Source organism: Ammospiza nelsoni, chromosome 5 (assembly GCF_027579445.1).
Source record: "Ammospiza nelsoni isolate bAmmNel1 chromosome 5, bAmmNel1.pri, whole genome shotgun sequence".
Classification (NCBI taxonomy): domain Eukaryota; kingdom Metazoa; phylum Chordata; class Aves; order Passeriformes; family Passerellidae; genus Ammospiza; species Ammospiza nelsoni.
This window is the reverse complement of record NC_080637.1, coordinates 71,012,107-71,039,043: the sequence shown is the minus strand read 5'-3', so window position 1 is coordinate 71,039,043 and position 26,937 is coordinate 71,012,107. Positions and strand designations below refer to the sequence as shown.

General features: G+C 43.4%; 1 protein-coding gene across 1 annotated transcript in view; it reads left to right on the top strand.

The window, feature by feature from the left end:
- The first annotated feature begins 1,465 nt into the window (after positions 1-1,465).
- The window catches only part of RERG (RAS like estrogen regulated growth inhibitor), a 91,396-nt gene continuing 65,924 nt past the window's right edge, over positions 1,466-26,937 (top strand). The window contains exons 1-2 of the mRNA XM_059472853.1: positions 1,466-1,556; positions 3,023-3,197. Of these exons, the coding sequence (XP_059328836.1) occupies positions 3,137-3,197 (61 nt within the window). The 5' untranslated portion in view covers positions 1,466-1,556; positions 3,023-3,136. The remainder of the gene's footprint in view (positions 1,557-3,022; positions 3,198-26,937) is intronic.

The following is a 26,937-nucleotide window of genomic DNA, read 5'->3' as shown; positions in this document are numbered from 1 at the left end:
TTATCTGCTGTTTTGGAAAAGCCAGTTATCCTATTTAATTTGACAGCCCCATGCAGGGTGAATTCCATAGACACAAAACAAATGTCAGGCCTTGAGACCAACACACATTTCCCCAGATGTAAAATACACATCAGTTGCTCTCTTAGGAGGATGGAAAAATCTAATCCCTCTAAATTATGCAAACCAAGCAGTGAGAGCAGGCTTAAATCCCTGGCTTTTAAGAAGTACAGCATAAACCACACTAATGCTTTATATCTGCCTTCTAATTTTTTTTTTTTTTTTTTGCCTTTCCATGATCTGCAATGCAACTATTTTGAGATCTGCTCCTGGGGGCCTCCAACAGGCACTTCTTAGGGGGAATCAGGTTCTCATTTCTCCTCAGGACTGCCACCCTGCCCCCTAAACTCTTATCTTGCTCCTGTGGAAAGACTTGGACCATGGAAGATCTTTTCCAATCCAACTTTCGTTTAATTTTGCATGAAGGAAGACAGTGAGGGGAGAGCTTTTTCTTTTACTCATCTGGTATCTCATTCAGATCTGAGTTGGAACAGAAACAGAGGAACATCCACTGAACTCTAAGTGCTTTCCAGCTCTGGTTCACATCTGTTACTAATGCGTCTTTATATTACTGGGTAGTTTAATAAACAAGGAAGTCAGAGCTGTCAGTCCTCTCATTTCAGAACTTGATCCCTGGCTCTCACACGAGTCTTGCAGAGGCTGATGCACTTACACGATTCGTTCTGCCCATTTGCAAATTGAAATAAGAAATTCTTTTGCCATAAGCCAAGTGTGGAAGTCGGGGGGAAATGCTCAGAGCAGAAAGTCGGTGCTACTGGAAGGCAGCCGGATGGGGCAGCAGCCCTGCTGGCGCTTTGCTGTCACACTTTGTGTCGGGACGGGAGGGACAGGGTGGCACAGGGCGGTACTGGCGAGCAGCACTGAGAGAGGGAAGCAGAGAGAGCAGGAGATGCTAAAATAAACTGCGGGGCAGCCTTGGCGAGCGCTTACCCAGAATCCACACAAGCGAACAGCAGCTGCCCCGCATAATTAAAGGCTGCGGCACCGCCGGATTACAGGACTGCGTCCCTTCCTTTTGGGCACCGCGCTGGGCACGGGTTACGCTCCGGGACGATACTGCGAGAGCACGGAGGCACCTCCGGCCGCCCTCTGTGTCCTTTCCCTTCTCTCCGCATCCCTCCTGCTCTGCATCCCTCGCACTCCGCATCCCACCCGCTCTTCTCTGCAACTTTCCCTCTCCTCTCCGCATCCCTCCTGCTCCTCTCCGCATATTTCCCTCTGCTCTCCACATCCCTCCCGCTCCTCTCCGCATTTTTCCCTCTCACTCCGGATCTCTCTCGCTCTTCTCCGCATCGCTGCTCCCGGCTCCGGCAGCCGCCGTCGGCCCGCAGGTGGCGCGGCAGCTCCGCGGGCGCTGCGGAGCCGCGGCCGGGCCGAGGGGCGGAGGGGCGGGCGGACCCTCCGCATTGTGCGGCCGCGCCGCTGCCGCCGGGAGCGCCCGGGGCCGAGCCGGGCCGGGCCGGGCTGCGAGCAGAGAGGTGAGAGCCGAGCGGGGCACAAGGGAGGGTGAGGAGCGGGGCTTGGATTCTCCACGGGTGCGGGCACAAGGGAGGATGAGGAGCGCGGATTCTCCGCGGGTGGGTGCGGGCACAAGGGAGGATGCGGAGTGCGGGGCCGCAGCCGCGGAGCCGCCCCGCGCACCTGCGCGGAGCGGTGCGGAGCAAAGCCCGCTCCGAGGGACGGAGCTGCCGGTGAGGAATCGATACCTGGGCTGCAGGGAAACGGGAAGCAGAGCTGCGGAGCGGGGGGCAGAGCCGGTGTCCCAGTCCCGGAGTATCCCGTTCCGTCACGTCCTGAAACAGTTCATGCTGTCCGTGCACGCTGAGAGCGGTCTGATACTCTCAGGCGAAAGGAATCAGGAGCGTTTAGGCATCAGAGATTAATCAGGACCGTTCTCGACGTAAGGTGTCTTCACTTTTTCTTTTTACAAGCGTTTTTGTATAGGAAAAAGTCTTCCGCCTTTTTTCCCCTTTTTTCTTTTTTTTTTTTTTTTTTAAACAACACGTTAGAAATGCATTTTGCTGTAAGTGAGGAGTGCTGACATCCTACACCACTGTTAGAATTCATGGCTAAAGCGGGTGCTTCAGCTCAGCAGCAAACCTGTCACTGGCTGCATTCACATGTAAAGTTCTACCCTGCTTTAAGGGGACACCGAGTTTTGAGGTTTTCGTCAGGGCTGAGGATCACCATCATCACGCTTGTCATGTTGCCACTGAAGATCTTAAAGCATTCTGCAATGACAGGTATGGTTATAGATGCCACTGTCCAGGTCAGCAGAATCAAGGTCATGCAGCCAAACTGTGAGCACAGACAATTCCCCAGCTCAAAGTGCAGTACCAGGAACTCTGGCATCCCTCTGCTGACCCCGTGCTTTGCTGAATGTTTATGTATGAGCTGAGGCAGCTTAAAAAGGAGCGCTGGAGAACTTTCTGGGTATGGATTTGTTTAGGGCAGTGAGCAAGGTACAAGTGCTTGGAAGGTTTTAAGGCAACTGCTGCTGAGTAATTGAAACCCTTTTGGAGCTGGAGGGCTCAAGGAAAGAGCAGCTATCTGCAGGCACTGCTAGTGAGAGCTCACAGCTATTAAATATATTCTACAAAAAATAATTCCCTGAATAACATTCAAGTACAATAAATAGATGCAATTTCAGCTGAAAGAGAAAGGAAGAAATAAATAATTAGGAGCCCTGCAAGGTGCTTGGGGTTGTTAAGTACCTTTTGCAGTCTTACAGTGCCAGTGTGAAGCAAAGCAATAGCCAGAAAGCTGAAGGTAGGCTCTGCACAAAGAGTGCCAAATGTGTCAGTGGTGTTGCTGCAATGCTTAAAGCAGGAGCACAGCTTCAATTATCATGATTATTTAAAAGGAGAAGGGAAAGGAGGGGGTGGGCAGGGGAAGGGGAGAGCCTGGCTCCTTGCAGCTCCATCCTTGTGCTGCTCTTCCCCAGGCTCTGCATTGACGTCACAATGACACGGTGAAGCTGAAGGCAGGAGCTGGGAACAGTTCTTGTGCTTCACTTTTGGAAATTGAGGGAGTCTGCCACCACTGCCTTCCTTCCAGCATGGCCAAGAGTGCAGAGGTGAAGCTGGCGATCTTCGGCCGCGCTGGCGTGGGCAAGTCAGGTATGTTTGATTTCTGATTTTTACTTCTGCTTGTCTTTGGGTAACTTATTGCTCCCTCTGTGCTGATAAACTCTTCATAAAAAGGGACATCTCTGACCTTCTTGTCAGGGAGGTTGGGATCAGGCCAGGAATTCTCCCTTCTTTGGAGCTATTTTCTCCAGGTTCTACCAAATAGATGTATTTTTATCACTTTTTAAGGAAAAGCTCAACAACACCAAAACAAACTTCCCAAATCAAACCCACTTCTCATGGAGTAAGTGGAAACATCATTCTTCTGCAGTGGAACAGAATTAGTAATATTCAATTTGTCTCTTCTTAGCTTGTGCTTGATGAAGTCACGGGGTATTATGCTCCCTATCCTCTATTAAATATTAGATGACTTCTGTCACAGTTGTAATTCTGGCTGATTTCCACTGGAGATTTTAGACTCAGCAACTCAAAGAAGTTTTGTTCTCAATGCTCTCCTGGATTTACATGTTTACCAGCAATCTAAGGCAGCACCACGTGTAAAGTTTGCATTTGCAGAGATCTTTTGAGAAATAAACATAGTCTGTCGATTTCATGTGGTAGAGACACAAGGGGGAGGCATAAATGTTAAAAATCCATTTGTGCAGACAGCCTTTCCTCTGGTGAGATGGGGAGCAGAGTGTGAGGCTTGCAGTCTCTCTCGGGTACTTCAGGGGTGTTGCATTAACTTGACAGCTCCACGACCACTCTAACAAGTCCTTGCACCCACAGGGATGAGAAATGAGGAGACTGAGCCTAATCATGCTCCTGTGGCACTTTGGGAACTGTAATATACTGTTTCTTTTAGAAAAAAAAAAAATCTGCACAAGAGAAGGCAGGAGATAGGATGTCCTGGTAAGAGCATTAAGCCAGACTCAGCTGCCATCAACCAGCTCCAGTTCCCCAAAGTGACTTTTATGTTACACATGCCAAGGTTCTGTCCTATAAAAGCATTACAGTTTCAGTAACTTGGGAATGGGTTGTTTATAAAAGCACATTTACCCTGAAGGTATTTTAGCAGAACACTATCAGTGAAGTAGTTCTGTCAGCTATCAGGACAAAAGGCATATGTGAGGCAGAAGTTCTTAGAGATTATGCTGCTTATTCAAAGGCAACGCAGATTAAATTACACCTTTTTGAATAGAATGCCCCAGGGAATGCTGATAATATTCTGGGATAAGTTTAAACTCTTCCCCTGCTGCTCTTACCCCATTCCCTCTTTTGTATTCATATTTCACTGTCCTACCCAAGTTTTGCAACTTCAGTGGTTCCCCTTTTGGTTTATCTTGCATTCAGTTGATGGATTCTGTGGTATTCCAGTCTTTTGGCTGGATTCAAAATAATGCAAGGGAACATTGAAATATTTGCAGGAAAACAAAGACTAAAAGAGTCTCCCCTCCCTGGTATTCTTAATAGTTTGAGAGCTTATATTTAAAAAATACAAAACTAGCTTTGAAGTGCTCTGTTAAAATGCCACACCAGCACAGGATCAACAAAAGCCTTTTTTACCTATTGTATCCTTTTTGTAGATTTCAATATATACTAGGATAGTGTAAATAGTAAAAATGTTTTCCTGTAGTCCTGGAAATGGGTGGGAGACAGAAGAAATAGAAAGCCAATAAAAACATCCTAGTCCTTCAAAGTCTTCTCCTCTCTCCTTTTTTTCCCTTTGAGATGCAAGGAAATATTACATAAAATATGAATGAGGTCCCCCCTTTTGACTGTGACCATATTTGCCAGTCTGTGTGAAAATGAAGGCAGAAATAAGTGGGCAGCACAACAGGATGAATTTAATGGGGTGGAAGGGCCACAGAGCACTGTCAGCTACCTGAACAGAGCCTGAACTGTGCCTTCCAGAATCTCCAGCTTGCTTATGAAAACCCCTCTTGTACATTCCCATAAAAGGATCCAGTTTCAACAGCTTGGCCAACTGCAGAGAAATAAATGTGTGTGTGTGTGTGTGTGAGGGGGGTGGTGTCTGAAAATACCTATTTGCCTGTAGCCAACAGCAACAACAGTGGGAGCTGTGCAAGTGCTGTTTGTTGCACCTTTGCTAGGAACAGAGCTGGGCACAGAGCAGCCTGCAAACAGCTGGCTCTGGTGGGCAGTACCCTGCTAGAATAGTGTCAATAATGTGTTTTCTGGTGTTACCACACCATGCCCTGTCCTTGTGGTCAGTTTGGAGGACAGGACCCTGTGGTCAGAGCTTGCTGGAGCAGACTTGGCCAGACAGCTGGAAGATAAGCCAGACTCCAGAAGCAAGAGCACAAGGCAGAATGCTGGAGCACACATGCAATGAAAAGGAGACTTTGGGTGATAAATAGGGCCACTGCAATTGCCAGAAAGTCATGCCAAAATACGGTCACTGGCTTGCTTTCCTGGCTCATCCTCATTGCTGAGGAAGGGCCAGGCATTAGGTTCTTAATCTGTGAGTGGCTGAAGCACCTGACCGCGTCTGTGGAGTTCCAGGCACACTCTGCAATGTCCTGGGGAGGCTCCTCTCCCACTGCCTGACCAGAGCTTGGGTCAGGGAGTCACAGCAGCTGTGGAGAACGAAGTGCTGTGCTCCAGGACAGTGTGTGGAGAGCCAGAGCTGTCCCTCAGGCGCTACAGAAGTTGTTGGACCTGTTACCGTTACTGAGAGCTGAGGAACATCCCAGCCTCACTGCTAATGCCAGCCATCTGTTTTAAGGGTGAAAGACTCCCTGTTGTACAAAGCAATCCCTCCCAAGACTCTCCAAAATGTGAGGTGGGAAACCAGAACACTGCTCACAAATCTGAACAGTGACAGCATCTCTATCAAAAGAGATATCTCCAAATATACTCACTGAATAGTGATAACATCTCTATCAAAAGAGATATGTCCAGATATACTCACTGAATAGTGATATCTCTTTTGATAGAGATGCTGTCTTCAAATATACTCACTGAATAGTGATAGCATTTCTATCAGAAGAGATAGCTCAAAATATACACTGAATAGGGATAGCATCTCTATCAAAAGGGAGATCTCTTTCAATAGAGATGCTGTCCCTATTCAGTGAATAAATTTTGAGATATCTCAAATTTTGAGATCTTTCAAAAGAGATTTAACAAAAGAGTTAAATCCAGGAAAAACAAAACATTTCTTTCTTTCCACTTTCTTGCTGCTTATCAAGTTTCCACAATTCAAAGGTTTAAAAAACAAACAGGAGGCAATAGTTAATGTGAGTGAGTGAGTGCCTTGTGTACTCCTGCCTGCTGGAGAAGACCAGCAGAGTAGCTAATCAACTCACCTGGCTAATCAATATACCTGTCCTGTTTTGCCTTTTAACTTAATGCAGATCTAAACCTTTCAGATACAAAAAGAGCAAACCAGCTCAGAAAGAGGCACACAGGAGTTCCCCCAGATCAGAACTACACGGAGTAATGGCCAAACTCACCAGGTACAAGCATCCCAACCTGCTCTCATACAGTGCACTAGATTACTCCTCCATTCACCCTGTTCTTACTGTATAAAAGCTGCATAAACATTGTTTTAAAACAGCTGAAAAAAGCCAGATGAGGAGCTGTGCCTGAGCCAAGGAGCAGTTTGCAGCTGCTTCACTGGGGAAGAGGAGGAAGTGCTCTGTGGGTGGGAAGGGACATTGCTAAGACCTGCTATAGATAACAGGGCTGTACCTCCTAATTTGGGCTGGAGTCAAGCAGCACTGAGGAGGGGAAACAGCTTTTAGAGTCGTTCTTTACAGCCAAGAGGAGCTTGGATGGAGCAGAGAATTAAAGTTGAAGTGAATCACTTAAACACTGCTGTTTAAATTGTTCTTTCACTGAATCCTACAGCTTCATTCCTATGGTAACAAAACTGAGGATTTCCTCAATAGCTCCTTTTAAAACTACAGTGGTAACAATTAATAAAGACTTAAAGACTCCATGTCACCACAAGACACAGCATTTGCCCAGCAATCTAAAGAGGAGTGAAAATGTATGAACCAAGAGGAGAAAAACAGGGCGTGTACTGGATAACGCCACATGGCTGATGCTCTTCCAAATCATAACTCAGTGAACTATGAATGCTCAAGATACCTCTGCTTAGGAGCCTTTCTATTTTGGCAAAAAAAGAGAATGTCCAGCCGCAGCTGCAGCTATCCAAGGTGCCTTTTTGCTGTGTGTGTGCCAGGCTGAACACTCCCAAGTTTCTGGGTTAGCAGGGCTGGTCTGCCCAGCCCCTGGCAGATGCAGTTCTTATCTGTCTGGATGGGCTGAGGAATGGGACATGGAAATGTGTGTGGGTTCAGCGATGGGGGAGATACTGAAGATTTCCCCCAATAAATGATACTGAGGATTTCTCCCAATAAATGACACTGAAATAAATGTACAGTAAATGTATCAGCTCCTAAGAAAATCATTGCTTGTGCAATCAGGTATGTGGGGCAGAGGGGTTGTTCTCACCTTTTGATCCAGCAACAGCTTGGATGCTTCCATTTGGGCAAAAATGTGACCAGAAATCGGTTTCAGTGAGTGTCACCTCACAAAGAGCCTGTGCCATCACAGAAATTAGGATCTCATCAACTCCAATCATTTAAGAGTTACAGTTGGGAAACTCCTGAGCAGATATATTTTTGTATCTGTTGATTTATGGTATTTTCCCATGTCTAAGCCCAGATGGGGGGACATAGCTGCGAGAAAAATACCTGGTTTTGAAAGTTCCTGCAGAAAAATTCAAGTAGCAGCCAAACCAGAGAGTCCTTCAAGAAATCTGTGTATTGTTTTCATTATCTGGGGATGTCTGAAACACACTACCAGGGATCACTTCCCAATCGCAAGGTCTGGGCATCTGGGAAATAGAACTGCATTCATTGTCACCCCACCTCCCATTCAAAAAAACCCTCTGGGTTACTGGGAAAGAAGCCCAAAGTGATTTTTCTGCTTCACAAATCCCTGCTCATATATTTTCCCCCACCAGTTGCATTTCAGGGACTTTTGCAGAGGAAACACGAGTTATTAAGGAGTGATTAGTTATCAAGCTCACAGCTCTGCTAGTGAGGCAAGAAAAGCTGCCACAAGATCTTCAAAGTCCTTGCTGTACCAACTAATGTATGGATTACTGCAATAAGGTGCCTCTGAAATCCAGAAGTATGGGTGGAAAGAGGCTGGATTTTCTGTTGAGGGCTTTGTTTGGTTTGTTTTTTTTTTACTTACACTAGTGTAGTAGATAATTTGCCTTTTTTCTCCCCTTTTGCTCTTAGGAATGGCAATGACAACCAGATGCTTAAGTGATTGTTCAGTGATCATGTTTAACACCCACTATATTAATTTTGCTATGTTGCAAAATTTGAAAAACAATTTTTTACTATTTTGCTGGTGAAGTACTCATAAAACACTCCAAATTTTTACATTGTCTGGTTTTACACTTTTCAACCAGCTCCAGCTCCTCTGAAGGGACTGTGCATGTATGTGTATAAGTCATAACAGTAATTAGGCCACTGACTTTAAGATTATTTCTTCCCCAACGAGAATACAAATGTGTCCCCTTGGAGCAAGTAATATTACAAGCAACCAGCTGCATTGAAATAATCCCAGGCTCCTGTTCAGGGAATGATGTTGAGGGAGGAAGAGGGAGAGGCCCATGTTCATGCATTGGTGAAATAAGTTGCATTGTGGCTTTAGCACACAGATACATTCTCAAAACTGCATTTGTTGATCTTGTCATGCTATAACTAAAGAGAAGAACACCAGGAACCTGGGCTAGACATACAAACATTTGCTCTGCTTGTTTGCCTATCCATGGTTCACTGTAGCCTTGCCCTTGCTGTAGTGGAAACCATTCATGCTCTGCTCAACATTTGATCCTCCTTCTGGCTAACCATGAAATCATAAAATGCAGAATTCCTCTAACCAAATGCCAACGTTGTTCATTCAGGCATAGCTGCCTCCCCTGTTCCATCTCATTTAACCACATCTGACACCAGCTCTACCTGTATCCCCTCTGAGCAGCTGGTGGCAGCTGTTGGAGCCAAGACTAGTCCTGCTGTTCTTTTTTTTTTTTTGTTGTTTAGGTTGGGCTAAATATAGCCTGCTGTTTGATTGCTGAGGAAGGAATGCAAGGATTCAAGATTTATGCGTGCTGCACAAATTTTTCCCTCGTCCTGTGCCTGGCCACCCCCTGCAGCTCTTGCCTTGATAAGATAGCTGCCCTGCCCCCTTGTCTCCTGCAGTTTAGCTAAAGGCAACTGCAAAGCTTCCTGCTGGAGTTCCAGGAATGGTTTGTCTGGTTTTGGTAAAGGTTTGCACTGCTTGGGTCAGTCTGCTGCTCCCCAGCAGGGTACAGAATGCAGAAACTTTCTGAAACAGCAAGATTTTTAATCTTCCACAAACTTGTTGCTACCTCCCTGATATCTGAAGTCTTTTTTCCTTGTATATACTTTTCTTGCCTTGCTTCTTCTCAGCTGTCACCCTTCCCCTTCCAGCTCCCTAGAACTGTGCATATTCCCTAAAGACTGCATATGGTGAAATGGCTTTGTTCTTTACAGGAAGACTTTGTATTTACAGCTCCTTTCTCATCCTCCTCACTCTGGGCTTCCTCCCATCTCTGCTTCTCATCCCCAGCTCCTTCTTTGCCCACACTGTCAGTGCACTGAGCATCATCAAATATTCAGGGCATGAGACCAGGTGAGCTAATCCTGGCAGCAGTGGTGTGATGCAGCAAGGAACAGCCACTCTGAAGTGGTTCCCACTGGAACTGGTCCTGGAAACCACTCCTTGGTGTGGATTTGGAGGATGTTGGCTGCTCCAGGCAGTCATTGCCTGAAGCCAGCTTTGCACAGGTTAAAAAGGAAAGCAGTCTATATCTGTACATAGCTAATCTTGGTCATAGAACTTGGTAAATTTACCTATTTTGGCTTTGTGGCAGAGCAGGAGAAACAAATTATGTCTGTATTTCTCAAAGAAACTCTCTTTTGTGCCACCCTTGAGCCTTTTACATTACAGCACCCAAAAATAAATATGTTAGATGTATGAAAAACTAACAGTGCCCTAAAGCAGGAGGATCAATGAATGCTTTAGGCTCTAGCTGAGCCCTGGTAGCAGGGCTGTGATTATCTGCTGGTGACTGGAGATGTTTGTACCCTCTCACCACACTCCTGACAGAGCCCTGGTGAGCAGGAGAGACAAAGAATTGCTCTGAGGTGGCAAGGGAGCTGTGGCACCCTCATTCATTTGCTGCTTTCTTTCCAGGTCTGTGTTTGCTCAGTATTTCTGGCAGCCTTTTGTACACCCCTGCTGCAGAGGCAATCCCAGCTTTGGGCAGGGACACCCCTCAGCTTCCCTTCCCTCTCCACAGGCAGTCTGAGGGGAGCTGCTGGAGCTCTCCATTGCCACCCCAGAGTTTTGGAAGTCCTACCTCAGCAGATCTCATCCTGACCTGCTGTTTGAGCCCACATTTCCTTCCCTTTACCTCAGATCAAACCAGCCCCTCCTGTTTTCACTGACTCCTACCTTTTCCTGGAGACAGGCAAACAGCTGAGGGAGGTGCCTCTGTTTCTGTAGCCTTTTCATACTTCTGAATGGGAAAAGTTCTTTTTTTATGGCTGTTTCCCACCAGGTAGAGCATTCACACTGCTGGAGTCAGGCTGCAGCTGCTACAGCTCCTGATGGATTTGCCATGTAGGTGTTGGGAAGTGCCATATGTTATGGCAGTGATGCTGTAGATAACTCATATTCTCTGCATCCAGCATGAAAAGATGAATGGCAAGAGAGGCATGAAGCCCTGGGGAAGGAAGTAGTAGATATATTAAACATATGTGCAGCTTTAAAATGCCATAGAAATTGGCTGGGGCCTCCAGTTGCCTTTCCAGAAATGTTAGACAGTAGTCTGCTTGCAGGAAAATGAGGGAATATGTTGAAAACATCCAGCCTGGGTTTGAAAGCACACAGAGCTGCTGACATTGCCAGGTTGTTCTGCTGCCTCTGGGGTCAGCAGCAGAGGAGCTGCAGAAAAGCCGGAGCAGAGGCCTGGGGCAGTGGCAGTGCTGTGCTACCACAGGGGAGCTGCTTGGATAAGTGGCTTGAGAAGTTTTCAGGGTGGAAGGATGCAAGTGGGCAGGATGTATTCTCCCAGGGAGGGAATTTCTCCAGTGCTTGAGCAGCACTGTGGCTTCCCAAAGGCTGTGGGAACCGTGGCCACCAGCACAGTCTCCATCCTGCAAGGCAGGCCGCTGGGACAGGCGTCAAGTGACTGAGGTGAAGGAAATGGGAGCCTGAGAGCCCCAAATCACCCAGAGAATTGTGGCTTGGGCATTGCCAGAGCTCCTTTCCATGATTTCTCCTCAGGGCCAGGGCTGCTGAGATCCAGCCTGAGGGATGGCTCCCAGTCTGGCACTGTCTGAGAACCAGCCCTGTCAGCCCTCTGGGATCCTTCTGGCCCTGCCACTAACACTTATTACTGACAGCAAAATAAAGCACAGAAACAACACTTATTTTCATTAAAAACATATCTGGTAATCCTGTCTTTCACTGCTTTTCCAATAGGGCTAATTTCATTTTGACCCACAGAACCCACAAGCACAAAAGGAGTTTGTCTTTACTTCCTTTCCCCCCTTCATGTGGCTGTATTTTCCATCCAAGCCTCAGTCTGACTACAACATAGTCTATCAGAGATTTACACAACCCTGCTCTAGAGAGCTGCTTTTGTCAGCAGCTCATCCCTGTGCCTGCCCTGGGAAACAAAATTCCCACTCCCCAGAGCAGTGGAAGCCACTTAGCCAGAGCTGTCAGCCATGATCTCTGCCTGACCTACCCAGCAACTGACCCAGAGGAGCTGCCCAAGGGAGAACTTCAAATGTGTCATTCAAAGTGTAAGAAGATCAGAGTCAGCTATTTCTTTTTTTTCACTGCAGAATAAATTGGAAATTATTGAAGAGTCACCACAGAAGAATGCAGTATTAGACCCATGGGTGGCAGAGAAAACATACAAACAAAAAAATCCCCACCAAACCCCACGCTCTCCAAAATGTTGGACATGGGAGTATGAGTGCCAAAACAAACACCTTGTTAGCCAACCTCAGTGGCAGAATTTGTGATACACTGCTGCTTAACCCAACTGGATTCCTTTGGTTATGTGCACTGGAGTTGGTTCTCCTCCAGGCTGATTTACAGCATGAAATTAGTTCATTGTAATCCACAATATGTCTTGGCAAAAGTTTCAAAAAGTTTATCTCCAATAAAGAAAAATTGACCTTTATCTAGGTGAAACATTACAGGTCTCAAGATATTACAGTAAACTGTGTCCTGGACAATCAAACATTCATATACTAATCTTCAGTCTCCCATGGTAATCTCAAATAATAAAATCTCATGCAAGAATACTCTTTTGTTAGTATTCAGTGTAATTAAGCCAGTCTAGTTCTCACCACCCACCACTGTGTATCCTCAGCATCACTTTGGTAATTTCTCAGCAAATTTTGTTTGCAGTTTCTGACCCAGCATGTGAAATAACCAAGCCTGTCTCATGAAAACAAACTACCTCTATTTTAAACACACTCAGTATGACTGGTTTCTTCATTATTGCTATTTGGGATCCAGTATGAAAGAGGCCCCTGAGATTTAACTCAGTACCACTGTGGTGGAAATTCACATAGTGTTCAGTGCAGACTGGGAGGAGTTTGGGAGCCTGTATTATAAGAAACACTTCCATAGTTTGGACAGGTCTTATGTATTATTCTGCAGACTTCTAGGACTCCACAGAAAAGACCAGAAAAGACTGCTCTCAGCAGTGCAGAATCTGTCCAATTCTAGGTGTCTCATAAACACCTAAAGGTTTTATTCCTCATTAAAGAATTGCCCCAGTGACAAACTTTTATGTCCTTCATTGCAAGGGGGTCAGAGAACAGGACTGCAATAACCCTTCCTGGCTTAAAAAATATGATCTTGGTAACCATCAGTATATTAAATTAAGATTAAGAATCTTTCCCTGGTGCTTAGTGGATTTTTAATTCCTCTTAAGCTAAAACCCTGCTACAGTCATGATCCTCTCCTCTGGGCCGCTTCCCTTTTTTCAGTAGTGTTTGTATTCTATATATCTGCTTATTCCTACACACTAACCACATGGAGCCCTCTCTTCATTTGATGAGATAGGTGATCTTCATAACACTGTTATGAAATCTTTTTTAAGATTGAATATTCAAGTATCTAATGAAAAAAATCTATAACTTTCTGAATTGGTTTTATTTAACATATAACTTTATGGCACTAGGTGGAAAGCATTCACTGAATCAATGTTTGGACTGCACTGCAGGGATGTTAATGAGAACATCCAAATTTTATGCTTTTGAACTCATTAAAATGAACAGCACAATTTGTGCAGCAGTGGCTTATTTGCAAGAACAGAGATTAACAGGAGCGCATAGAAGAGCAGAATACAGATGCAATTTTTTTCTCATGGAGATCAGAACAAAAATGCAGAGCTTTCCATGCTGACAGGAATATTTTTACCTCTGAACAAGGTGTAAGATTTGAAAGCACACTGGCGAACAGAGAGCTTGCACAGAGGAGATCTGCACATATCAAAGAGGAAATGTAGAAGCAGTCAGATTTAGAAAGACAAACCTTAAGCTAACACTGTTGGAAGATGAAAAAGCAAAGTCACAGAGGGTGAGCTTTACTTACAACTCTTCAAAACTAGATGGAAATTTCAAGGGATTATTTGCAAAGCTAATACAGAACATTAGTTATGGAAAATTAAAGATTAATTCAAGGCTCCACAAAATGCTAGACTAAATAACCTTGTGCTGTGTCCTGAACAAATGCTGTGGCCCTCACAGATAGGAGAAGGCTGATATATGAAAATAAATGAAAAAGAAAAAGCCAGCGTTTATTTGTGGGCTTGGGAAGGCCACCATGAGCAGGATCAGTCTTGCCATGGATGATGCCCAGGGGAAAAGAGCATGTCTGGAGTGACCCCAAAACCAATCCTAGCAGACTCCCAGAAAGTAATATAATGAACTGAAAGACAAAACACAGCTTGAAAGCAAGCACTGTAAAATCACAGACCCAGGAAAAGTGTGGGTGCTGTTTCCTCAGTCATAGGTGCTGCATCGTTTTTCATTCAAAATTTAGAATACTTCCTACAAATTCTCCAAAAACACATCATCTGAAAAAGTTATAGTTCACAGGTTTTTTCCACCCCTGCCTTGCAGCAGCACCAGAGTTTATGCAGCACAGCACTAACACACCCTTGCAACCAGCATGGATTTCACAAACTGAGGACACACTGAATAAAACCACAAAGGAACTGACCAAGGTCATCTAACCCAGACCATTCCAGCTCAATCTAGATGCTGACTCCTTGGACCAAGGACTCTTCCGGCTGTCTGAATGACTCAAACTGCCCCTATCAGCATGCTCTATTTTTCAGTCACATAAACACAGGCTTGCCACAACCTTGTGTCTCCATCTCCTTGATACAAGCACTTAATAGAAGGCTTCTTATCACAGGACAGCAGGAAAATGCCCAAAGTCATGAGGTTTTCTGCTCTATAGCAATGTGGTACTTCTACATGAGCCTGGCTTGGACTGCTCAGAGGAGAAAAAAAAAAAACCCAACCGAAAACAAGAAAAAAACAAACATAAAGGTGTGGTTTGCTAAGAGCTTTGGTAATTAAAATAATGAGGAGACAATGGCAATGACTAGTACAGGACGTGTCAGGATCACAGGTCCTAAAACAGGATCTATTTAGCTGTGCTGCCTCTAAATGCTGACCTAAGTGAAGTCAGTGGGTTCCTGCATTTCTTTCTCTGACAGGGATGAGTGGCATCTCTCAGGATCTTCACTGAAAGCAAAACTTGTTAATGTAGCATTAAATAGTGTTAGGGTAGTACCAGCACCCTCCTCAGTTTCTTAGGATACTGCTTAGGTTTAACTGTTCAGACTTGACATTTCCATGCTGGGCATCTGCTCCAGGCTGCTTTTTTTTTTTATTGGAAGATGTCTGCAGAAGCAGTACAGATCTTTCTAAGAATAAGGTTAGGAAAACAAAAAATAGCTGTGTGTCTGTGCTAAAAGAATATTATTGTAGCAGTTTTGCCCAGGTGTTCTAGTATTATCAGTCCACAAAGCAGAAACACAAAATATGACAAGAGTGGGGTCAGGATGTCAGCAAGGGTGTTCTGGTACCTGTATTTGACAGCAAACCAATGCCTCTGGAAGTCTCAAGCTGTGTGTCACATGCTGGAGGTAAAAGTTAAATTTTCCTCATGAGGACATTCCAGCACTAGATATGGGACACTGTCTTTTCAAGAAGCTGTGTAGGGAAAAATAATAGAGCCCAGACTCTCTGAAGAAGTAATGAAGTACATAGGAGACAAGCCCCGAGAAATGAAGAGCAAATAGCAATTTAGGATTAAGTTTGCCTTTCCATTAGCTTATCTGAAACAGATTTGTCTTGGCAAGCACCTCTGGAAGCTAAAAAAGTGGAGCTCCCAGCATCAGAGATCAGTGGCTAAACCCTAGTGGCTTTGCCTCATTTCTGCACGTCACTGTGAAACTCTCTCTCCACCTTGCTTGGGCTTTATATAGCTTTTTACACTCTGCATCTTTTCTCCATCCAGTGCAACCAGAAGTAAGGGTACCATCAGGATAGAATTTTTTTTCCTATTTTATCTACTGTCCTAACCGAGGCCATTCCAGAAGAATTGTTTTTTTATCCACTTGAGTTGAAGGTTAGTTGTTTGCTGCATCTTTATTTTATTTTTTTTTTTTATTTTGGCTATTTAGTGCCAGGCTGGAATTCCATACCCAAGTCAGAACAGTGACAGCTTGGGAAGAATGAGTATATTATATATATAATATATTTTATATATATATATATAATGTATTATATATATATACACACATAAAATATATATACATAAAATACATATATAAGGTTATATATATATATATATATATAAACCTGAGTATATTTTATATATAATATACAGTACACATATATATATATGTACACCATGCAGCAGTAGCCCCAGAAACCATTGTCAGTGCATCACAATAATTTCGGGTGCTCACCTTACTTCTGGATGTTTGTCTTAGCTAAATGCTTTTAAGATTCTTAAAATAATTAGTGATCTCAAAGCCTTCCCAATGTTCAGCACTTGCAGAGCAGTGGGGAGGCCTTTGTTTATAATAAAAATCCTAAGAATCTGTTTGGGGCAGCCTAAAATCCAGTTCGGGCTGCCCCAAACACTGAGCACAGGCCACTGGATGCACTGGCATTTACATCAGCCCAGCAGGACGCTGCTGTTTGGCTTTGCTGGAACTTTATAGCCTGTTTTACTGCAGCAAGGCCAGCAGTGGGATGAATCTCTTAAATAAATCTCCTCTGATGGATTTGCTGGCGCCTCACTTAGATTAGGGGTGGAAAGTATCTCCCTGTCAAAGCTCAACACATTTACCACCAACATAGGCCCCATTTACCAGCATTAGTGCAGATTTAACTAGGAAATTTATATTAAAAAATGCATTTATATTGTGGGGATACATCATAAAGTGTTATGTGCATACAGTAATGACACAAAACTGACGTGAATTTTAGAAGTCAGAGCCTTATACACAACTTGATAATTGTCTCTTTTCCCCACAAAACAACAAGTGAATAAATGAGTGCGCTGCATTTTGCCTGCTGCTGAAACAAGCTGTGGGGGAAACAATTCATTTAAGGGCAATTTCAATTTCATTTTCTCTCAGAAAGTGAGTTGATGCAATTTTTCTTTATAAAGTAACTTCCTCTGCCCTTCCCTCCACTTTCTGCTTCAGTGCTGCAATACTGAAGCAAACTGTTTGAATGGCAAATTTTTCACCTTGTCCAGAATTGCCATGATGAAAAATTTGTTATCCCATTGAGAATAAGGCCAATTTCAATTTTGCAGAACCCTAAAACCCTGGGAGTATGTCCACATTTGGACTTTGGTTTGTGCATTACTAAGAGAAAAGCAGGGAAAAAAAAAAAAAAAAGATGTCTGGGTTGGTAAGTAGTTCTTGATGCTATATTTCATGATATTCCCATTAAACTGCACCTTGTTTGCTTAAGCCCTAAGTCTGTGGAACTTAAAACTTTTAAAGCCTATTTATAGGGCAGCATCAGCAGCCTGTGCAAGTGTTAAGTTAATCATTCTGCCTGTTGCCTGGTGAAACAAAACACCCCTTCAGCATTTGTCCCTGTGCACAGGAGTTTAGGGTCTGCAATTCCCTGGTCTTTCCTTGGCTCTCTCTGTGCTGGTGCAAAAGAGGTTTTTGATGGATTGCCACTGCCTCCCCTTAGTATCCCTTTATTCCCTGTTCCCTTCAAGTTATTCCTTTGCTGAAGAACAGTGGGAATGGGATTTTACAGCTCTCTGCCATTCTGGGGGCACATCCTTCCACACTTTTCCTGCTCAAACCTTTGCTTTGCTCACGGAAAAAGCTGCATTGATTCATCATTTCCCCTGTGGCTTGCAGGAGCGTGAAATCAGTACTTTTATTAATTTAAGGCATATTAATTTTACACCTCTAGCAAGTGATAAAAGTCTGATCTTCAGCAAATATACAATAGATGTCTACAGATTTAGAATGTCACATTATTTTCCCCTTTCTTTATGGAAGCCTTCCCTCAACATATTTCCATATTTTTATGTGTGAAAAAGATACAGGTGATTTTGAGAAGAGCTTGAGCCTTTTTGAGCAGCAGGCTTAAAATCTGTTTAGAAAGGAAAAAAATTAACTGCTTTACTAGCTTGATACAGGGTATTCAGTAATTTTTATCCTATGGTATAGGCAGAGAGCTTCTCTCTGCATTTTTGAATCTCTTAGGGAATCATGGTCTGATTCATACCAATTCTCCTGAACATTCCAAGCTACTCACAGTGAATTTTAACTGCTACAGAGAAGTTTCAATATGAATACAAGTGCAAGGATCATGTTTATGTGCACAGAGCAAATGAATGATATTTCTGCAGTCCATGTGGGTCTACACCAACAATTAATTAGCAGCCAGAAAAAATGCATACATTTCAATATTTAACCTCAAAGTCAGGCTGGTGTAAATGTCTGAAGTAGCATTACAGTGGTCTCCAGTAATTGTTTCTCAAAAATGAACCACAGTGAGCTGTTGTTGACAGCAAGAGACTTTGGTCCCAGTTTTCCAGGATCTATTCTTAATTCTGCTGGTATTTATTATATAAATGTGAAAAATCTTTGATCAATTTGGAGTTATTTACCATCTTATGCTGAGACACAAGGAAAAGGTTTTCTTAAGGTCAGAGAAATGCTTAAAGTCATTGTCCTGGGGCAGCTATACAGGTGCAAAGTGTGGATGACAGAAAATCTCCTGGGAATAGAATAAAAGAAGGGGAAGGTGGAAAGGAATTCCTGCACTCCTATTTCAGCTATTTGAGATTATTCTATTTGTGTGCGAGGTTTCAGAGCACACCTGCATAACACCTTCAAACTACTCTGCATAATCACAGTGGCTGAACACATCTCCATGGGCTCTCAAGCAAAGCTGAGATTCTCAGTGTCTGCTGCCATCAGTCAGGGATGCAGAGAAGGCAGCAAATGTCAAAAAAACATTGCAGTGAAGTCATGAGAAATGACAATACTTTTGTGACTGAAGAAAACTGCAACTGGCTCTCAGCCATCTGGGTGATTTTATATGCACTCAGCTCCACAAAACAAAAAGCTCATTGAGTTAACCTATTTCCAAGGTCTCCATCAAAGAAAACCAGCACTTGAAGTCTCAGCACAGGTATTAAAATCAAACAAAATTGGCATAAAAATTACTGTTTTTCTCATATAGGACTCCTTTCACCACAGTCACAGCACTATGGGGTAGTTCTTCTTAAACAGATGAATTGTCTCTTAAAATCTGTAATCTGGAAATTTCTGCAACAGGTTGAGAACACAAACCAGTGTCACTGAAATGGAGCACAAAATCTGGGCAGTTGCATTTCATTTTACTGGGATTCTTAAGCTACTGGTTTATTTTTAATTCTGTATCTGCCTGGTGCTGTCTTTGGCAAGGGCACTTTATCTGGAGGGCACAGGTCTGTGCTGGCTGGGCCATCCATAAGGTGTTCTTTTCCTTTGCAAGCAAGGGTATTTAGCCCTCATAAAAGAAGATAACACACAAACATGCTTATTCACAAGTCTAATAATATTTCTAGCTAGAGCTATTCAAAGTGTTCCACATTCGTGGTTCTGGGGTTCATTGTGGAAGGTTTTTGTGTTTTATTTCTCTTTTTTTTTTAACAGTCACCCAGATTCCTAGGTAAAAAAAACCTTATGTCTGTAGCCAAGCAGCAGAAAGATTTGTCTCACTGTAAATAAACACTTGAGCTATACCACTGTGCTTTAAAACACCCTTATCAAAACCCCTGTAGGACCACAGAGTTCTTCTACCAACCTGAGCACTCAGAATTGATAATTTTGAGTCAGTTAAAAGGGGCATGAAGTCACAGAAGGAGAAGGGGTACAGCCACTTGTGTCCAAGCCCAGGGTGGTTTACTCTGAGGACATCCTTTGCCATTGTTCCTGTGTGCCAAAGGGGCAGAGGTGGCCAGGAGATGATCCAGACCAAGAGTCCAATGATGCACTTCCCAAATTCCATGATGCTTTTCAAGAGAAATCCTAGTTTTAATGCAAGAAATCCCACATCTCCCAATGGGGGCTGCAAACTGGGAAATAATCTGAGGGTTCTCCCACTCCTTGTGTGGTCCTGGCAAGTCACAATCATTCTCTACCTCAGTTTATCCCTGTCCCTGAAGAACACAGCACCTTTTAATTTCCTGCTTCCTCTTTAATTATCCCAGCAAGCCCCAGCAGAGATTAGAGGGTTGGCTAGAAGGCAAACAAAGGATGTGCAGAAATCAGCTGATGTTTGTGTAGCAGTGAGTGCCTTGTTTGCAGTGCACCATATGGATGCAAAGTTTTACGTCTGGCATAATCCTACAAGCAGATGCCTGAAGAAGCAACTGCTCATCTGAAGGTTTTCCTGGAGGAACTTCCCATTTCCTTTATGCTACAACCTCCTCCTTCTCTGACTGTGGCATTCACATTCTCTGAACACGATTCCTTCACCCAGGGTTTTTCTCCTGGGAAGCTGAGAGGCCTCAGAGAAAATGAAAACAAATTCTTATCTCATTTGCTTCTCCTGTGTTGTGCTCACATGTGGAAAGTGTTTGGAGATTGTTCACCCACACGTGATTGTTTCATTGGATTCTGGTGTGAGTTGTTTTGGCTTATTGGCCAACTGGGGCCAAGCTGTATAGGGACTCTGGAAAGAGTCATAAGTTTTCATTATTATCCTTTTAGCATTCTGTAAGTACCCTTTCTATATTCTTTAGTATAGTATTCTTTAATATAATATAGTATAATAAAGTAATAAATAAGCCTTCTGAGAACATGGAATCAGATGCATCATTCTTCTCTGCCATGAGGCTCACTGTGAATTTACAACACCTGACATATGGAAGTTAAATGTAGCTATGACTCAGGGGAAGTGTTTCTCCTTAAACTTAAAGAGTTTTCCCTGAATGTCCTTTCTGTGAGGAGTTTTCTTTGTCACGTTTCTTAGAAACCACTTGCAGAGTTTCCATGCTTTTATAGATGTAGCAGAAAGCCATTTGCGAAAGCCATTTGCTTGTACTAATGTTATGATTTTTGGGGACAGGTTTGCTGATCATCAGGCTTCAAATAAAATCTTTAATAGCCCAGCAGAACACTTGTTTGTTCTCCCACTTTTCTGTCTGCAGGAAACACTATGGAAGATGCAAGGCAGCCCTAATGGGAGGCAAACTTCTTTCTTTATTTGGGAAAGACTATCCAAACAGCAGCTAGGGCAAAGCAAATGATGTAGTGCCTACCTAAATTGAGGTACCTATGTCTACCTATGATGTAGTTGTCATTGAGGAGTAGATGTCTTTGAAAACCAAAAGCTTGAATTCAAATTTTGAATCTGTCAGATTTCTTGTTCAACTTTAGGTCAGTCACTTCAATACTAGAGTAATTGCTAGACTAGAAGTTTACTTCAAAAAAGCCTGGGGGGAATAAATCCTTTTTAGGCCTTTAAAAAATTGAATACCACATCAGTGGGAAGCTCCACACATGTCAGTTTGTGTTGTAATTGTGTAAAAATGGTTAGGAGTAGATGAGATTTCCTTTGTGACTACCTCCTTGGCCCCCACATTATTTTTCTCTCAATCTGTTTTAATGTCAAAATAAGTTTCTTGTAAAAGAAAAAGACCATAAAGATCGTGTCTAAAAAAAACATTTGGAGGTGTGAATATGTGAAATGGCCATTCCCCTGGGAAGAAAGAGCCATCCATCAGAATGTTTTAAGCTAAGGAGTTTATATATAGACCTGGACCTTCCCCATCTTGTCCTAACATCTCCAGCAGTATCTTCAATGTCCAGTGTCTTGTCCATTCACTGGGCATCCAGCAGAACATGTTCTCTATGCGGAATCTCAAGGATTCAAGGAGCCTTCAGCTCTGTACGTTCCTGCTTGGATCAACCAGACTCCACTACTTAGGTGCCTTCACTCTGTCCTACAGAACATATCCCTGTGCTCCTGCATCTCCTCTCATCTCACTGGTGAGGCATTTAAACCCACTGCCAAGTCCCCAAACATTTGGTACCTGACCCAGGAGCACACCAGGACCCTTCTGAAAAGCAAAAGGCACATTGTCTTGCAAAAGAAGCAGAAGCAAATTCTGCTCTTTATGTGATGAGGGGCAGGCTCATGCTTTTGCTTTAAAAAGACTGGAGGTTATAAAATGTTTCTCACTGGAATGTAGGAGACTCAGCGAGTTGGTTCAAAGAAAATGTTTTTCCTCTCAGTCCAGTTTAAACCCTCTCCCTCTGTTTTTCCCATTGGCACCGAAGCACTCATCTGAAGTAGCTCTCCCCTGTAGAAACTTCTGTCCCAGAGAACATCTTCATGCAATATCCCAGTGGTACTTATTAGCCCTTAAATGCGTACCTGATGCCCTTTTCCTGTGGAAACCAGGAGGGCTGAGACACCAAACCCACCTGCAAGCCTCATGATGCAGAAAGAATTAAGGATGCAGAAAGAATTAAGGATGTTTCCCCTCAAGAACCAAGACTCTAGACAGACACCTAGTCAGAAATCAATCCAAAGAAAGAAATAAAAAGCTACTCCTCCTGTAAGTGTGAAAACTTAGTATTAACAAATACAGACACCCTCGTCCCCACAGTTTAGTTAGGACAGCTTAAGCCAGATGAGAAATTTAAATATGCTGCCCATGCCAAAGGGCCTTCCTGCTGTATTCCTGCCTACATACAAAGGAATTGGCAGCTATAGATGTGGTCAGAGAAGATATGCAGAACAGAATTTGGTCTGCTGTGGGCAAAGATGAGCAAGCAGAGCCTTAGAAGTACATTGAACCTAATTCATTTTCAGCATATTGCAATGACAAGCAGCTCTGAGGTGAGCATATCCTGCAAAGAGCATTCCCAGAGGACAAGAAAGTTGCTCTGAAATAAGGATAGTGTTAATTTGAAGCATAATAACTATCCTAGAATACTCTGCATTGCTGTCCTGATTTCAAGCCTAGTATTTTATAATTTAGTTAAGTTCCTTTTCAGGTATTTGTTTTTATCCTTGCTCAAAAACACATCTCCAAGAGCTCAAACTGTCTATCTTTCATTTCCCACATCAGGGATTCAGAAATAAACCACAAGCTTACAATATTGCCTGCATGGTATCAAATGGCTTTTGGAACTGCCTATTTGAAGTTTCACATCCTGGTTTATAAACCACCATGATCACATTCCCTGTCTGAAGGCGCTTCAGTGCCTTACACAACTTCTCCAACAAGATTTGCAGAGTCAAGATAACAAGGCAAAGTTTTGGTAGCTAGAGCTCAGGACTATAGAATTGCACATTAAGTGTCACATTGGGACAGGCTTTGTGTCTTTAGGGAGTTCATTTGCTGCTAAACCCTAAAGATTGTCCATATTTCCTGGGTAGCAGGTGGTGTTTATGTGCCAGGGTCAGGACACAGCAGCAGCAGCTAGCAGAGAGTCACCAGATCCCATAGTGCACACACAGGCATACAAGGAAAGTGGGATTATCAGATCCTGGAAAAACTTGGGCTTGTTGTGTATCCCATAGAAACAGCATAACATTTTTCTTGGAGAAAGGCCACTCACAAATGAGTCAAGCCAAAAATCTAGGAAAACAGCAAAGAAATCACTGACTAGTTCAGGCCCAAGCACTAACCTCCAGTGCAGAACATTTTCTGCCTAGGAAGATTTCTTGGTGCTTTCCATTGACTGCAGCCAGGCATCACCATTCTTTTCATGGCTTCAGGTCAGTCACATCCCTTTAAAACAGTTTTTCCTAGGACCTGCATGTTTTTAAGGTTAGACAAGCCAAGGCCAATCTCTGGTAAGGGCTAGGAGTCTTCTTGCCTTCCTTCACTTGCTGAGCTCCTAAACTCAGTTCTCCCATTGGTAGAATTACCACTGGCACTGCCATGAAAATCACACTAAGCCAGGCACAGACTACACAAAGACATGTAGGATAGGACTGGGTTTTCTTCCCCTGCATATTTCCCTTTCTGCTCATCATTTTCTGGTCTTGCTTTCATCTGCCCTGCTTGGAACCTCCTTTTCATCCACCCTCACCTCTCATTTTCCAAGACCTCATTCCTCTGCTTGGCACTTCCCTGGGCCCTGTCCAGCAGGCAGAACAGATGGCACAGCCTGGTTAGCCCCAGAAAGGAAGACAAAAAAAAAAAAAAATAGTATTGCCTTGCTATGTCAGTGCTGCAGCTCTGATGCCTGGTGAAGTGTAGGCCAAAAATCTCATTCTCTGCATTGTGGCTCCTAGGAGGAAGCTGGTTATTTAAATGTATCTTTCAACACAGCTCCTAATTTCTGGACAAATCCTTTCTCAAAGCAAGGAGCCATATGGGGGAAGCATTCTCACAAAGCACTTGGAGCTGCAGGTGATCCATAGCATGGGAATGCACCCATGATCTCCAGGATAGGAAATAAAGTGACCTTATCCAACAGCTGAACCAAACTAAGTTTAAAAAAAAACCAAAGCAATAAAAGCTGCTGAAGGCCCATGTGCTCATAAACACACACCATAATGAATTAGGAAAATTTTGATCATCCCAATGGTTATTTGACTGCCATTTACAGAGATCAGCTTCTATTTGCTGTAACCCAGGTGGTGTGGTTGAAGTTGAACATAAGTTAGATCACATCAGATATTTCCTATCCTTTGCAGTGCCCAGAGCTGGACCAATGGTCCCTTCTGTGATTGAGAGGTGAGAGTGAACCTTGTCATAAATTGGATTCTCAGCTTGTTCTCCAAAGCATGCAGGAGAGGCATTGTGAAACAAATCACAAAAGGCTCTTTGGAGCTTTGAGTATGAATAAAATAGGTTAAGAGCAGAGCTAGATAAATGATAGAAAATGCCTGACTCACATGGTGGGAAGAGCCTTTGAAATGGGGGAAAAAACTCCAAAGATCTGCTGCCATGCTGTTGAGACAGGCATTGGCATCAGCCTTGTCTGCTGCCGTGTAGAAGGAGGGCTGTGGGCAGGGGTCTGACTGCCAGCTCCAACACATGGCCCTCACAGGGTGCTCTGAGCTGCTCTCCCATCTCCAGACAAGAAGCATCTGCTGAATTTAGCACCTCTGCCCTCAACATGGGCACAGTTTGCATGTAGGAAGCAGTCAATGTATAGCTCTGTTACAAAATTGACAATTTCTGCATAAAAGCTATATTTCAAGAGCAGGTTTCTCATTCATTTGAGTTCAAATGGGCTCCTTTGCTTCATTTAGGCTAAATACAGAAAAAGAAATGTTTCTAGCGCAAAAGCTGACCATGGATCTCTAAATTTTACAAAAGCCCTTTATTTTCTACAAGTCTTTCATGCTCACATACATTTTGAGCTCCAGGACAAGCATATTTTCTAAAAATTATTATGACTGTAAAAGCCAAGCATTCAACTCCTGTAGCACCACTCACTCCTGCTCCACAGGAAAAAAACCCCAAAGCCCTCCAGGAAATGAAAATGATTGTCCTAATAAAAGGAAAAACACAGGAGCAGCCAGAGAACCTGAACTTAGTTGTGTTCTTGAGCGGAGACCACTAATTAAAAATAAAACTGGTGATATTTTATATCTCACCACATCAGAAGGATGAATACAGGACTGCTCACAGAAGTTACTATTTGAAAGGGATAGGTGTGAATTAAAGCCTGAGAGTAGATTTTCCAGACAAAGCATCTAATCCCAAGGCTTTTATGACACAGCTGTGTGAAATGCATTAGCCACAAGCTGCAGTTCCACGCATAGGGATACACAATGACCTCTCTGAAACTCACTGAAATTAAGCAGTACCTTGATTCCTCAAGTGGGCACTCATAGCTCTACCCACTTCCATCTCCTTGACCCAGGATAAAGCTCCTCAGTGAGACTAAGAGCAGCAGATTTTGGAGTTTCACAAAAGGCCTGTTATTTTCCGCACACCCTGTTTCCAGCTCCACAAGTTAACTGTAAACTAATTTTCTTACTTAAATAAGTCATGGTTCATTTTTGCCTCTGTTTAAATTTTCACGCAGGATGAAATGTTAAAGCTGACAAGCTTGAAATGAAGTATCAGAACGTTCCTTGACCTCGTCATCACCATTTGCTTTTTGCTCTTCTGAGCAATGAAAATATTTTATTTTAAAAACCAGCGTATTCCCATGAAACTTGTTGATTTTCATGAATTGCATTTTCCAGAAGGGGGGGAAAAATAGCTAGCTGGAAATTTTTCAAGTAGCTCTCTACAAAAGAAATGCAAAGCAGAAAAATTGCCCCAGCCAGTCCAGTTTGAATTCCCCAGGAGCTTCTAATTTGCTCCTTTGGCTACAGCCAGAAGACAGAGCCTTCCCTGAATTCCCTCCTGCAATACTGTATAATGTGAAATAGTTCTCACTGCTTTTTGGTTGCTTTACAATAGTTCTCACTGCTTTTTTGGGTTGCTTTGCACTCTGATAAATCCACACGTGCGTTACATTAATGGAACCAACGTAAGCACTAGGAATACCTGAAAAACCCTATTTGGTATCCAGACACAAAAAGTCACAAAATTTGCTCCAGGAACAGCCACTGGTTTCTGTGCAGGACTCTTACCTTTGTTGTGTAGCTCCTTCCCATCCTTCTGCAGGTGCATCCCATTCCCCAAAGAGCACCCATGCCAAGCTTAGGCTGCCCTAAGCACTCTAATGGGTTTGCAGTTTAAGAGAAGTTCTGCAATCAGCTGATCTCCATCACCTGGCCCCCAGTTAGACACAGCCTGCTGCCAGTTTTGGGGTCCCTTTTTTTACCTCAGGATTGAAGGCACGTGAGATGATAGCTCACATTCAGACTCAGGTGTTTGTTATTTCTTATCAGTGTGACAGTCTCACAGCAGGGAGTTCTGCAGCCTTTCATTAGCAAGGCACAAAATGGCCAACTATCTCTTGTTACAAGGTCTTTAAAGGCTAAACTGTCCAATTAAGAAATGACACCTAAATTATTTTCCCTTTTAACCCAATAACCAATTCCTCAAAGTCTGCACTGTGGACTTTTCTGTCCTGGTACAAAACACCACCCAAACCCATGGAGAAGAAGGTGAAGAAGAGAAACCTGTCTCCACCCTAAAAGCTCCATCTTGCTCTACGTATATTGCTATATTGTAAAACCTTAAACTCTGAGTTTTCCAC